We start from the raw sequence: 12,124 nt of genomic DNA, 5'->3' as shown, positions 1-12,124 counted from the left end.
GTTCATCCCAAATCTGGAAGATCATGGCACGCTGTATTTACCCGAATTACCGTACGTTTTTTGTTGTTGTTTTTTTTTTCCACAAAAATAATTTTGTTAAATATTCAAATAAATAAGTGGGTGTACAGATATATAATTTATATTTTAAGGGAATAAACGATGAAAAGTAAGAAGAGACCAAACCTGAGTCTAAATAGACAAAAAACAAGACGCTTAAATGTAGTCTATATAAAAGACATAATAATTGAACTCTGCATACTTGATGGTAAAATAAAAATAGAGGCTCTTTATATATTAAAGGGACTATACACCAAATTGGCACCAAAAAAGTGTTGTTTTTTTCTGTAGAGAAATTCAGGACAATTATTTAAAGAAATGTTTTACTCTTTCATATCATAATTGTAGAAAATAATCGAGTCGTAGACCGGGTTGGAACCGGTGTCGCCAAAATTGCAGTCCAGTGTGGTATCCACTGTGCTGCGAAGGCTTACCCTAAACGGTTGGAATATTTAAGCTATATACCTTACTTGGTAATATCACGTGATGACATCGACTAGCAAATCACGCATTACGGGAATGAATTCCACTAGGTAGACATACAGGTGTAGTTTTTTTAATTGAAAAAAAAATACGAATAAACTGCGAAGAACAAATCAATTTTGAACTATGTGATACTTCAGTTAGTAAATACCAATGCTTTGTACAAATCGATACGAGGTTAATGTCAGGTTTCGACAATTTTCTCTTTTTTCGCTATTTCATCATACGGAGTACAGCCCCTTTAAAAATTGCTTATGTAATAATGTAAGGTAAAATTGTTGATTATTTAAAACTACCTTTTAAGGAAAAATCAATGAAAAGGAACAAAGAGTTAACCTTAAAGAGTGTGCTATATGCTAACTTTGGCAATCGAAATAAAATGGGAGACAACCTGCAGGAAACAGTCAACAATTTAAGGTCTTAAATGTTGTATGTTACACCTTAGTTGATTAAAATGATTTTTGTAAAGACATAACCGTGTCTCGACTTACTATATAACCTCCAAAAATAATGGCAGTTCTACTTTAAGTAGAGAGCCCTGTCAGTGTGTGTATACCACGTGACAAAAAACGTCATAAACGCTACGTCCGAAAACTAAATTTTGCTTCGAATGAAGACTTTAAACAAAGATAACTTTCCTATTCCTTCACCATTTTAAATGAAATATAGCGCAGTGTACGCCGCTCGCGGAGCCCCGCCTTTGGTCGTTTACCAGTGTTTGATTGAGAGTTTAGTTTCTACAAACACTTCGACAAAACTGTTCACAATACGGCCGTCTGACATTATTTTGGAAACAGGTTTGTCGAAGTGTTTGTTGAAACTAATCACTTTATCAAACTCCGGTACTACAACGAAGGCGTGGCTCCTTAGGTGGCATAGACTGCCCTTTGTTTCATTTAAAATTTTGTAGTGATTGAAAAGTTACCTTCGATTTAAGTCTTCATTTTAAGCAAAATGTTGCCCTTCGACGTAGCATATATGACGTAAACTATCATGTGGTATACACACACTGCCTGTACAAAATTAACCTTCTTAGACGTTCTTTAGTACATATACTTAAATTCAAAAAAAAATCTACACCTTTTATTTGTTATTTTAATGAGCCATAGATCTTCCAGATTTGGGATGAACCTAGGTTCTAAAAATGTACAGAATGAACCAGCAAGCATTTTCGTAAATGAGCCGATTTAACTCTAAAATTGGCAGTCTGCATTCGGAAAACAATAGCAATACTTTTATTGTCCAAAACAAAGCATCGGGTGGGGTTTGTACGCAAGAGAATGGTATTAAATAGTTGTTTTGAAGCAAAAAATGCATTGAATGAGTCGGGAAGCCTAGTAAGAAAGTGCATTGTTTTCACGAGATATTTTAATACAGACATTATTTTGATCTAAAACAAGCGTCTTCGTAAACTAGCAATTACTCTTCATTCGGTGCACAAGGTCGTTTCTTAAAATTATCGTTGAAACATATAGAAAACAGTGGCAATACTCACCGAATCGAGGACGTTTTCCACTCAAAACAATGAACCAGAAAGCATGGACGCACCTGACATTACTGCCCTTGTGTACTGTTTGCTTCAACGTTTATTTATTTCCAATCCATCCCATTCTATTAGCACTCCAAGTATGTGGAAGTATTTATATAAAACTGAAATTTTATGAATACCCATTGCAACGTCAGGTCAAAGAACAAACTCTAACACCAAACCAGCCCTTAAAGCTGCACTCTCACAGATTGAACGTTTTTGACATTTTATTTTTATTTTTGTCTTGGAACGAGCCAATGCGAAAATGCATAGAAACCAGTCATATAAGACTGCTGACAAAACATAAGATCGCAGATTCCGTTAGTAATGCTTTTAGCTATAAATCATGAATTTTCGAACGGAACTATGAAATCTGTGATCTGGTCCCAATATCACGAAATACTTAAGTCAAATCTCATACTCAATTTCAACTTATTTTACCTTTTAAAGCTGCTCTCTCACAGATTGAACGTTTTGACAACTTTTTTATTTTTTTGTCTTGGAACGAGCCATTTTTTTGCGAAAATGCATGGACACCAGTTGTATAAGACTGCTGACAAAAATAGATTGCCTGATCTTTTGTCAGCAGTCTTATATAAAATTTACGCTAAATTTTGCTCTTTCCTAGACAAAAAATATGTTGATTAAAGCCTTTGGTATAGATTCCAAGGGAAAAATATTCTGCAGCCAAAAATATACACGAGTACAATTCATTGCCTTTTAACAATTACTCAAGTATATTTTTTGCTCTAGAATAAGTGTTCTTTGAAATATTGTCAACATCTTTCAATAACACATTTGATGAGAAAATTCGTTTTCAAAAAGTTTACAAACATGCATACTATGCTTTTATGTGGTAAAATGAGTTGAGATTTAACTTGAGTATTTCTGTGATATTGGGGCCTGATCTTTTGTCAGCAGTCTTTTATCACTGGTTTGCAGATATTTACGCAAAAATTTGCGCATTCCAAGACAAAAAAAATTGTAAAAACGGTTAATCAATGAGAGTGCAGCTTAAAGAACACAGTTAGCATTCTAGAAAGCAAACATTTAGAAACCAGTAACAGTAGCGATTGCGTCTAAAGATTGCTGAGACGCGTACTCTTATTCACATGGCAAACACTCAACAGTTGAGGGAAAATTACGGAAGTACCTACACATTGTAACGTGCCTTTTTTCTTTAATTGACACAAGACAGTGAATCAAAGCATGTTTATGTTGACCATCTCAGACCATTGGCTACTTTCAATCTTTATAGGTTTTGACGCTGAATTGTTTGTGATTTTAAAACAGACACATGCTACCGAATATACAGTGGTTACGTTCAACCAATTGTCTTTTTCTTACAAGAAAGTAATGTTTTAACGTTGTTAAATGTTAAGTACACAAGTGGAACTTTCTCCCCATATATGATGTTGGATCTGTGTTATCTTGCATGTAAATCAATTGACTATAGAATATTAGTGGTGTCTGACCTATTGATTATGTTAACTTTGTTAAATACATAAATATCTCACTGTATACGTAAGTTTTCAGTTGTTTTTTAAGAAAGAAGTGCAATGATTTCCGTCAATCTCGATGAACGACACAGAAAGGATACCGTTAGAAAAGGTTTTGTTATAAAGGGTTCTATTCTTAAAGCTAATTTATTTATAGACGCTTCTTCTTACGTGAAAAAATAAAGTTACAAAAAGCCCTAAAATATGAACCAAAAGCTAGAACCCACACTTTTTCGTTTTGGTTCATTCGTCAGTCGACGAATAATGTGTTTCTAGAAGGAACATTAGCTAATCGGTTCTATTAAGTTAAGTCTTTAATTCTCAAGCCGCACACATCGTCAGACCAGTGGTCGATATTTCCGATTCTCTCATTTCAAAGATGATGATTGTAGTGTAATGTAATAGGTCAATGTTGGTGCCAGAAAATACGCCGACAGCTACTCACGTGCTCTCCAATCTCCGCCTGACATCCGGCAAGGCACGGGGAATAGAATTTTCGGCCGTCAGGTTCGCAGACGACTTGGAACACACTGTCGTCACAGTGACAGTCGGCGTTACATGACGTCAGCCTCTCCGTGGAAATGGGCGTGCTTAAATTGAGAAGATATTATTTTTTTGCAAAACATACATCTTGGACAAGGGTGTGCTGAAATCGAGAAATAGTCGTGAGCATTCGACAACACTCAAAATGACCAATTATGTGCATGTACATGGAATTGTTTTTTCTTGCATACCGGACGTGTGTTTCCGGTCATGTGACCGGTGCTGGAAAAACTCTTCTTGCATACCGGACGTGTGTTTCCGGTCATGTGACCAGTGCTGGAAAACCCCATCTTACATACCCCATGTAAGATGAGTCATGCGCAACAGCGCGCCACTTCTTATTTCATTTATTGTATGGTTTATGAAAAATATATTATGCCATTTCAATAAAGCGCAATGAAATATATATGTTTGCCAGACTTTTAATTAAAATTGAACATAAATAATCGTTAAAAAACGTTATTTTTGCGCTCTATGACGTCGGTAAGCAACGTCGCACGCGCTTTTTGGTGTAATTGTACAAAAGTTCGTTTTCAACGTCATTTTTTTCCACAAAATGATCAATTTAGATATGCAAGAAAAAGTATCGATCATGTTTTTCCGGTACGGATAGAAAAATCCGACCCGAGGGCACGTGCGTAAGCCGGTAACGAGGCTTGCCGAGTTACCGGCCACGCAGCGTGCCCGAGGGTCGGAAACACATGAAAGATATAGAGGATATTTGTTTATTTCACTGAAATAAACAAATATCCTCTATATCTATCATGTATTTCTGAATAACCCCCTTTTTTTGAAAAGGGTGGGCTTTACGCCGCTACCCGTGGGGCGCCCCTCATGCATAATTATAGCTGTCAACTTTTTCTACTTTCGGCTTGCTGAGAAATAATTCTCTGCTATTCATTCTTATAGCTTAATATTCGCTCGTTTTTTTTAAATATCAAATTGATATTTTCACTGTTGTTATTTCACTGTTAAAACCCCATATTTCATCGTAAAGCATGAAAGAAACTTATAATCTTACCCCCCCTCCCCCATGTAAGATGAGTCACGCGCAACAACGCGCCACTTCTTATTTCTTTTATTGTATGGTTTATGAAAAGTATATTATGCAATTTCAGTAAAGCGGAATAAAAAATATGAGTATACAATACTTTTAATTAAAATTGAAAATAAATAATCGTAAAAGCGCGATTTTTAAAGGAACTATTTGACGTCAATAGTGATTTAAAATTACTGTGCTTTATGACGTCAGTACACAACGTCGCACGCGCTTTTTGGTGAAATGTACAACAGTGCGTTTTCAATTTTTCCACAAATTCATAATTTTAGGTATGCAAGAAAAAATATCAATCATGTTTTTCCGGTCCGGATCGAAAAATCCGACCCGAGGGCACGCGCGTAAGCCGGTAACGAGGCTTGCCGAGTTACCGGTCACGCAGCGTGCCCGAGGGTCGGATTTTTCGATGCGTACCAGAAACACATGATAGATATAGTGTCTACCATGTTTATATTGATCATTAGTGTCAACAGACAAATTTGCTTGTGGATTTGTGTAACGTAGACACTTCGAAAACCTGACGAAATGATGGACGATCTGTTCAAAAACATGCAAACACATCAACACAAGTCAAGGACATATTGGCTTTACCCAATCGTACCCTGTGCAATTTAGAGACGAGTTTAGAAGCCGAAATGGGAATTATTAAGCCGAAGGGGAAATAAAGATGGCGAAAGGGGAAATAACTGTCATCCTTTAAAGAGGTAAAAAAGCAAATACAAGTTATAATTTTGTTCGAAACAAATGGTTGCGTCATAACGATGAATTACATATCAACATTACCCTACCGGAGACGAGAAGAAACAGTGGGCAGCCACGGTTAAATGAGCCGAAATGCGGGAGTCATCTTGATTCGGTTGCAATGAATCGCGCCAAAGGGAGGGCTCTTAGCCTTTCTTGTAATCAAGTAAATGTAACTCACCTGTCATTCACCGTGGTATTCCAGAGCTGCATATCACAGTTGATAAAGAAACACGCCTTGGACAGAGAGGCGAGTAACACGATAAGTATAGTGAGTCGCAGAATGCCGCGGACTTTTAGCTTCCAGCGTCGGATCGCCAGTCCGCCGAACATCTGACCTGCCGCCGCTCCAGGGATAATTATAAGGCCTGGAATTTCGTTTCAATTAAAATTAAAGATATTTATTTTCATTTTGAATTTGACAAAAAGGATCATAAATCCTCAAAATGTTAAATCAATATTGTACCCTTGAGGGCAATCCAATCAACCTTCACTTTACTTGTTACTAGATAATTGTTTATGATAAAAATCAATCTTTATCAAGGGGCATAACTCTTTTTCGTGTGTTGACAAGTTTAATTAAAGTATGTGACGTTGCTACTGCTACCTATGCTGGTATGTTACATTACTGCAGCTATTTATGCTGGTATGTTACACAATTGCAGCTACCTATCATGGTATGTTACACTACTGCATCTACATATGCTGGTATGTTACACTACTCCAGCTACCTAACATGGTATGTTACACTACTGCACCTACCTATCATGGTATGTTACACTACTGCACCTACCTATCATGGTATGTTACACTACTGCAGCTACCTAACATGGTATGTTACACTACTGCAGCTACCTATCATGGTATGTTACACTACTGCACCTACCTATCATGGTATGTTACACTACTGCACCTACCTAACATGGTATGTTACACTACTGCACCTACCTATCATGGTATGTTACACTACTGCACCTACCTATCATGGTATGTTACACTACTCCAGCTACCTATCATGGTATGTTACACTACTGCACCTACCTATCATGGTATGTTACACTACTGCACCTACCTATCATGGTATGTTACACTACTGCACCTACCTATCATGGTATGTTACACTACTCCAGCTACCTATGCTGGTATGTTATACAACTGCATCTACATATGCTGGTATGTTACACTACTCCAGCTACATATCATGGTATGTTACACTTCTCCAGCTACCTATCATGGTATGTTACACTACTGCACCTACCTATCATGGTATGTTACACTACTGCACCTACCTATCATGGTATGTTACACTACTGCAGCTACCTATCATGGTATGTTACACTACTCCAGCTACCTTATTATGGTGTGTTAAACTACTCCAGCTACCTATCATGGTATGTTACACTACTCCAGTTACCTATGCTGGTATGTTACACTACTGCAGCTACCTATGCTGGTATGTTACACTACTGCAGCTACATATCATGGTATGTTACACTAATCCAGCTACCTATGCTGGAATGTTACACTACTGCTGCTACCTATGCTGGTATGTTACACTACCACTGATACCTATGCTGGTATGTTACACTACTGCTGCTACCTTTTATGGTATGTAACACTTCTGCAGCTACCTATCATGGTATGTTACACTACTGCAGCTACCTATGCTGGTATGTTACACTACTGCTGCTACCTTTTATGGTATGTAACACTTCTGCAGCTACCTATCATGGTATGTTACACTACTGCAGCTACCTATGCTGGTAAGTTACACTTCTGCAGCTACCTATGAGTGTATGTTACACTCCTGCAGCTACCTATGCTGGTATGTTACACTCCTGCAGCTACCTATGCTGGTATGTTACACTACTGCAGCTACCTTTTATGGTATGTAACACTTCTGCAGCTACCTATCATGGTATGTTACACTACTGCAGCTACCTATGCTGGTATGTTACACTTCTGCAGCTACCTATGAGTGTATGTTACACTCCTGCTGCTACCTATGCTGGTATGTTACAATACTGCAGCTACCAATGATGGTATGTTAAGCTACTACTGCTAACTAAGCTGGGTAGTAGCAGCAGTTAAACATACAAGAATTGTTAGCAGCATAATTGTTTCATACAAGCATTAATAGCAGCAAAAATGTATCAGCATAGGTAGCAGCAGCAGCTGCGGCAGGGAAACATACCAGCATATGTAGCAGCAGCAGAAGCCGTTGTTCCGTATATATTTTGAATATATTTTGGCAGGAACGTGGCGACAGACACAGTCACCAGACCCATGAACGCGCCACCGAATGCCACACAGACGAAAGCGGGATTGTGCAACAGACGACAGAGTAGCACCGGAAATTGACGGACGGAAATGTCGTCAGGTTGGCTCGGATTGGGATACGGGGGAGATGTACGACCGGAAGTGTGGGTCTCGGATATTCGTGTTTCTCGGACATGTTTGGTACCTGCAAAGAGTTGATACATTAATAAGGAAAATGAATTTGATGCTATTTTCGAGGAGTTAAATATGAATTTTGTGTAATAATTAACTGCTAACACTATAAAGGAATAAAACAACAATAAAAGAGGTGGACCGTATATGTATGTAAATGAATTTTTAAACATGGTAAGAACAATCTTATACCGTATTTACATACGCTTTTTAATAAAAAAAAATGCTTCTGGTTATTTTCCAGCTTCTTGGTCCGAAGGATTTGTGGTATCATGACATAAGAAAGGAAGTATAGATGAATGAAACAATTATTGAGAAATAACATTACTAAGTACGTTCGAAAACTGTTTACACCTATTTCGAACACCATACTCTCAGAATGGGATGAACATTACTCTGTATATGTTGCATAGGCTGGATTTAGATCCAACATGAGTACAGTAGATAACATCTTTGTAGTTCATGGCTTATTAACACATGTCATTAATCAAGCCAGACAATTGTATTGTGTTTTGTCGATTAAAAAACAACAACAACAAAAACACACAAAACAACCTTTGATTATGTTGTCAGAGAAACTCTGTGTGAATTTATCAAATTAAAATTACAAGGTAAAATAGTTGACATTATTAAATTTATGTATTCCTCAATTAAGTCAGGTGAAAATATTGTAACCAGTTGGGTGGAATGAATGTGTACTAGGCATGAGACAGGAAGAATGTTTATCGTTTGTCTTGTTCTCGATGTATTTAACCGATCTAGAATCTATCTTTTGTGAAAAGGGTGTAATTGGTATTGATTCAAACTTTTGTTTTCTACTTTATGCTGATGATACCATCCTCTTTGCAAATAATGGTACGTGTAGAATTGCAATACAAGTCTTAATCTGTTATCAGAATATTGTGAACGCTGAAAGAAATTGTGAATACTAATAAGGCAAAATATAATGATATTTAGGAAGGGGGACGACTTCCAGCTTATATTTCTTTTTTCTATAGTGAAATTAGAATTGTTAATAAGTTCAATTGTCTTTGTAGCTTTCACTCCTCCTGATGGGTATTTTTCCAAGTTCCCAAATACTTTTGCCTTAAAGGCATTTTTTTTTTAATGAATAGGTACCAGTATAAATTTACCTAAATTACTGTTAGACATAAGTTAGAATTGTTTGATAAACTTATTTCGCCAATTTTTAATCATGGCAGTGAAGTATGGGGCTTTGTTAAAGGAAATACCATAGAGCGAGTGTATATATATATATAGGTATATATATAATATATATGCAATATTTAAGAAATATTACGCACCACTGAGGGTCATATGGCATTATAAGGACCGGCCAGTCAGCCCCCGAAGGTGTATATGGACCGAGGCGTTAGCCGAGGTCCATTCACCTTCGGAGGCTGGCCGGTCTGCTTGAAATATGTAAATATGAGACCATCACCATGGCTGCTTGGGATGTATATATGTCGATGAAAGCTTTAAGTTTTGCCAAAGAAACACGTATATTTATGAAATAATTTCATCTATGATGTAATGAAACATTTATCTATTTAAAATTGCATGTCGATTGTTTTACTCGTATGACATATGCAGTGAATCAACAGTAAACGCTTTAAATGTATCTGTTAAGTATTTAAATGTCCGAGGTCGGAGTGTTTTTTTTTCATCGTTTTCAGAACAGTTTTAAGTGATCTACTTTCGTTGTATAGTTTTACAACTTCACAACACTGATTTTTGGTCGGTGCCATTATGCTAATAAGCCCACAGGAAGTGACGTCATTGATAACGTCATGACGTTGCCATTTTCCCGTACTTTTACATTGATGAAAAAATATCATTTAATGGCTTAAAACTGGTGCTTTTATAGTTTGATTATCATATAAATTGGCAATACTATGACAATTTCTTATAAGGACAGATATTATGAAACACCCTGTATGTATTTGTCCACACGGGCCATGGCCTTCTGGATATTCTGTTAATAAAACTCTTAACTCTTAACTCAATTAAGTGAATAATAAGACATACTTGTTTTGCTACACACACACACAAAACAAAAAGAAAACTTAATATTAAAACATTTCGGATAATCTGTCCATGGTATATGAATGGCTGTATTAACAAAGCGGGGCTAGTGCGGCACTCATTTCTTCATATTAGCACCAAATTCCTTTCGTACGCTTGATAAGACAGTTATATGAGCACATCTAGAATATGGAAATATTGTATGGCACCCAGGGTTAAAAAAAATACATTGAAACTATAGAAGGAGTTCAGAAAAAGACAAGCAAGCTGGTTTATTGTCTAAGAATCATGCCATATATTGAACGATTAAAAGCTGTGAAACTTCTACCCCTTCCATACACGAGATTTCGAGGAGATATGATGGAAGTTTATTATCTTATGAATAAAAAAGAAAAACATACATTTTGTTATCTTTTTAAATAAATTATCAACAACTCGGGGACATGGATTAAAAGTGCTAATGAAACATTTCAAAAAAAATAATTCGGAAACAGTTTTATTTTCAAAAACAGTAATTTTGAATGGAATGCCCTTCCAGCAAAAGTGATAACTGCATCATCTACAAATACTTTCGAATAGCTGGGTAACTGCTTATGAGGGGGTTACATAAGTTGAACCAACTTGCGACCCTTATTACAGATATTTGATAATTGATGACGTGTAACAAAAAAAAGCCTCTTCATTTGTTGTCGTACTTACAAAATGCTTTATCAGAGAATATGTAGATCGGTGTATTAGCCCGTAGAATTCCGTGCACGGTACAGTAGAAATTTTAGCCTCAACGACAAGCTGATTTTAAATGTTACAAAAGTTATTTACATTACTGTGTTTAACACAAGTAACAGTATTGTGTTCTGATAACAATTTTACAATGAAGTAAAGAGTTACGCATACGTAAGAAGTTAGTGAATGATGTGAAAGAGCCAGCTTACTCGGAAGTTCCGCCCCAAAAAGAGTGAAGGATAGGGAAAACACGAGCATCAGTATGGACGATACGACGAAGCCAACCCACCAGGCGCCAACCCATCGCGGGTCTGCCGGCGTCAACCGCCACCTGAAAAATACAATAAGTAGACACAATATGGACAAACAAGTACAGCTAGTAGAAACATAGGAAAGATAGAAAATACCATATGGACTCGCACAAGGGTCAGATAGAACATACCATATGGACTCGCACATGGGTCAGATAGAAAATACCATATGGACTCGCACATGGGTCAGATAGAAAATACCATATGGACTCGCACAAGGGTCAGATAGAAAATACCATATGGAATCGCACAAGGGTCAGATAGAAAATACCATATGGACTCGCACAAGGGTCAGATAGAAAATACCATATGGACTCGCACAAGGGTCAGACAGAAAATACCATATGGACTCGCACAAGGGTCAGATAGAAAATACCATATGGACTCGCACAAGGGTCAGATAGAAAATACCATATGGACTCGCACAAGGGTCAGATAGAAAATACCATATGGACTCGCACAAGGGTCAGATAGAAAATACCATATGGACACGCACAAGAGTCAGATAGAAAATACCATATGGACTCGCACAAGGGTCAGATAGAAAATACCATATGGACTCGCACAAGGGTCAGATAGAAAATACCATATGGACTCGCACAAGGGTCAGATAGAAAATACCATATGGACACGCACAAGGGTCAGATAGAATATAGTCTAGGGATGCAAACGAATATTCGATCAAACGTTTGGTATTCGATTGTAA

The 12,124-nt window shown here is 37.0% G+C and overlaps 1 protein-coding gene across 1 annotated transcript in view; it reads right to left on the bottom strand.

Annotated features, from left to right (window-relative positions):
- The window catches only part of LOC128214555 (solute carrier organic anion transporter family member 4C1-like), a 105,224-nt gene that overhangs the window by 23,472 nt on the left and 69,628 nt on the right, over positions 1-12,124 (bottom strand). The window contains exons 5-8 of the mRNA XM_052921085.1: positions 11,317-11,438; positions 8,103-8,372; positions 6,090-6,276; positions 4,013-4,157 (exon numbers count right to left, since the gene is read on the bottom strand). Coding sequence (XP_052777045.1) covers positions 4,013-4,157; positions 6,090-6,276; positions 8,103-8,372; positions 11,317-11,438 — 724 coding nt within the window. The remainder of the gene's footprint in view (positions 1-4,012; positions 4,158-6,089; positions 6,277-8,102; positions 8,373-11,316; positions 11,439-12,124) is intronic.

The sequence above is a fragment of the Mya arenaria genome, chromosome 13 (assembly GCF_026914265.1).
Source record: "Mya arenaria isolate MELC-2E11 chromosome 13, ASM2691426v1".
NCBI lineage: Eukaryota > Metazoa > Mollusca > Bivalvia > Myida > Myidae > Mya > Mya arenaria.
The sequence above is the reverse complement of the archived record's forward strand: the minus strand, read 5'-3'. Positions and strand labels throughout refer to the sequence as shown.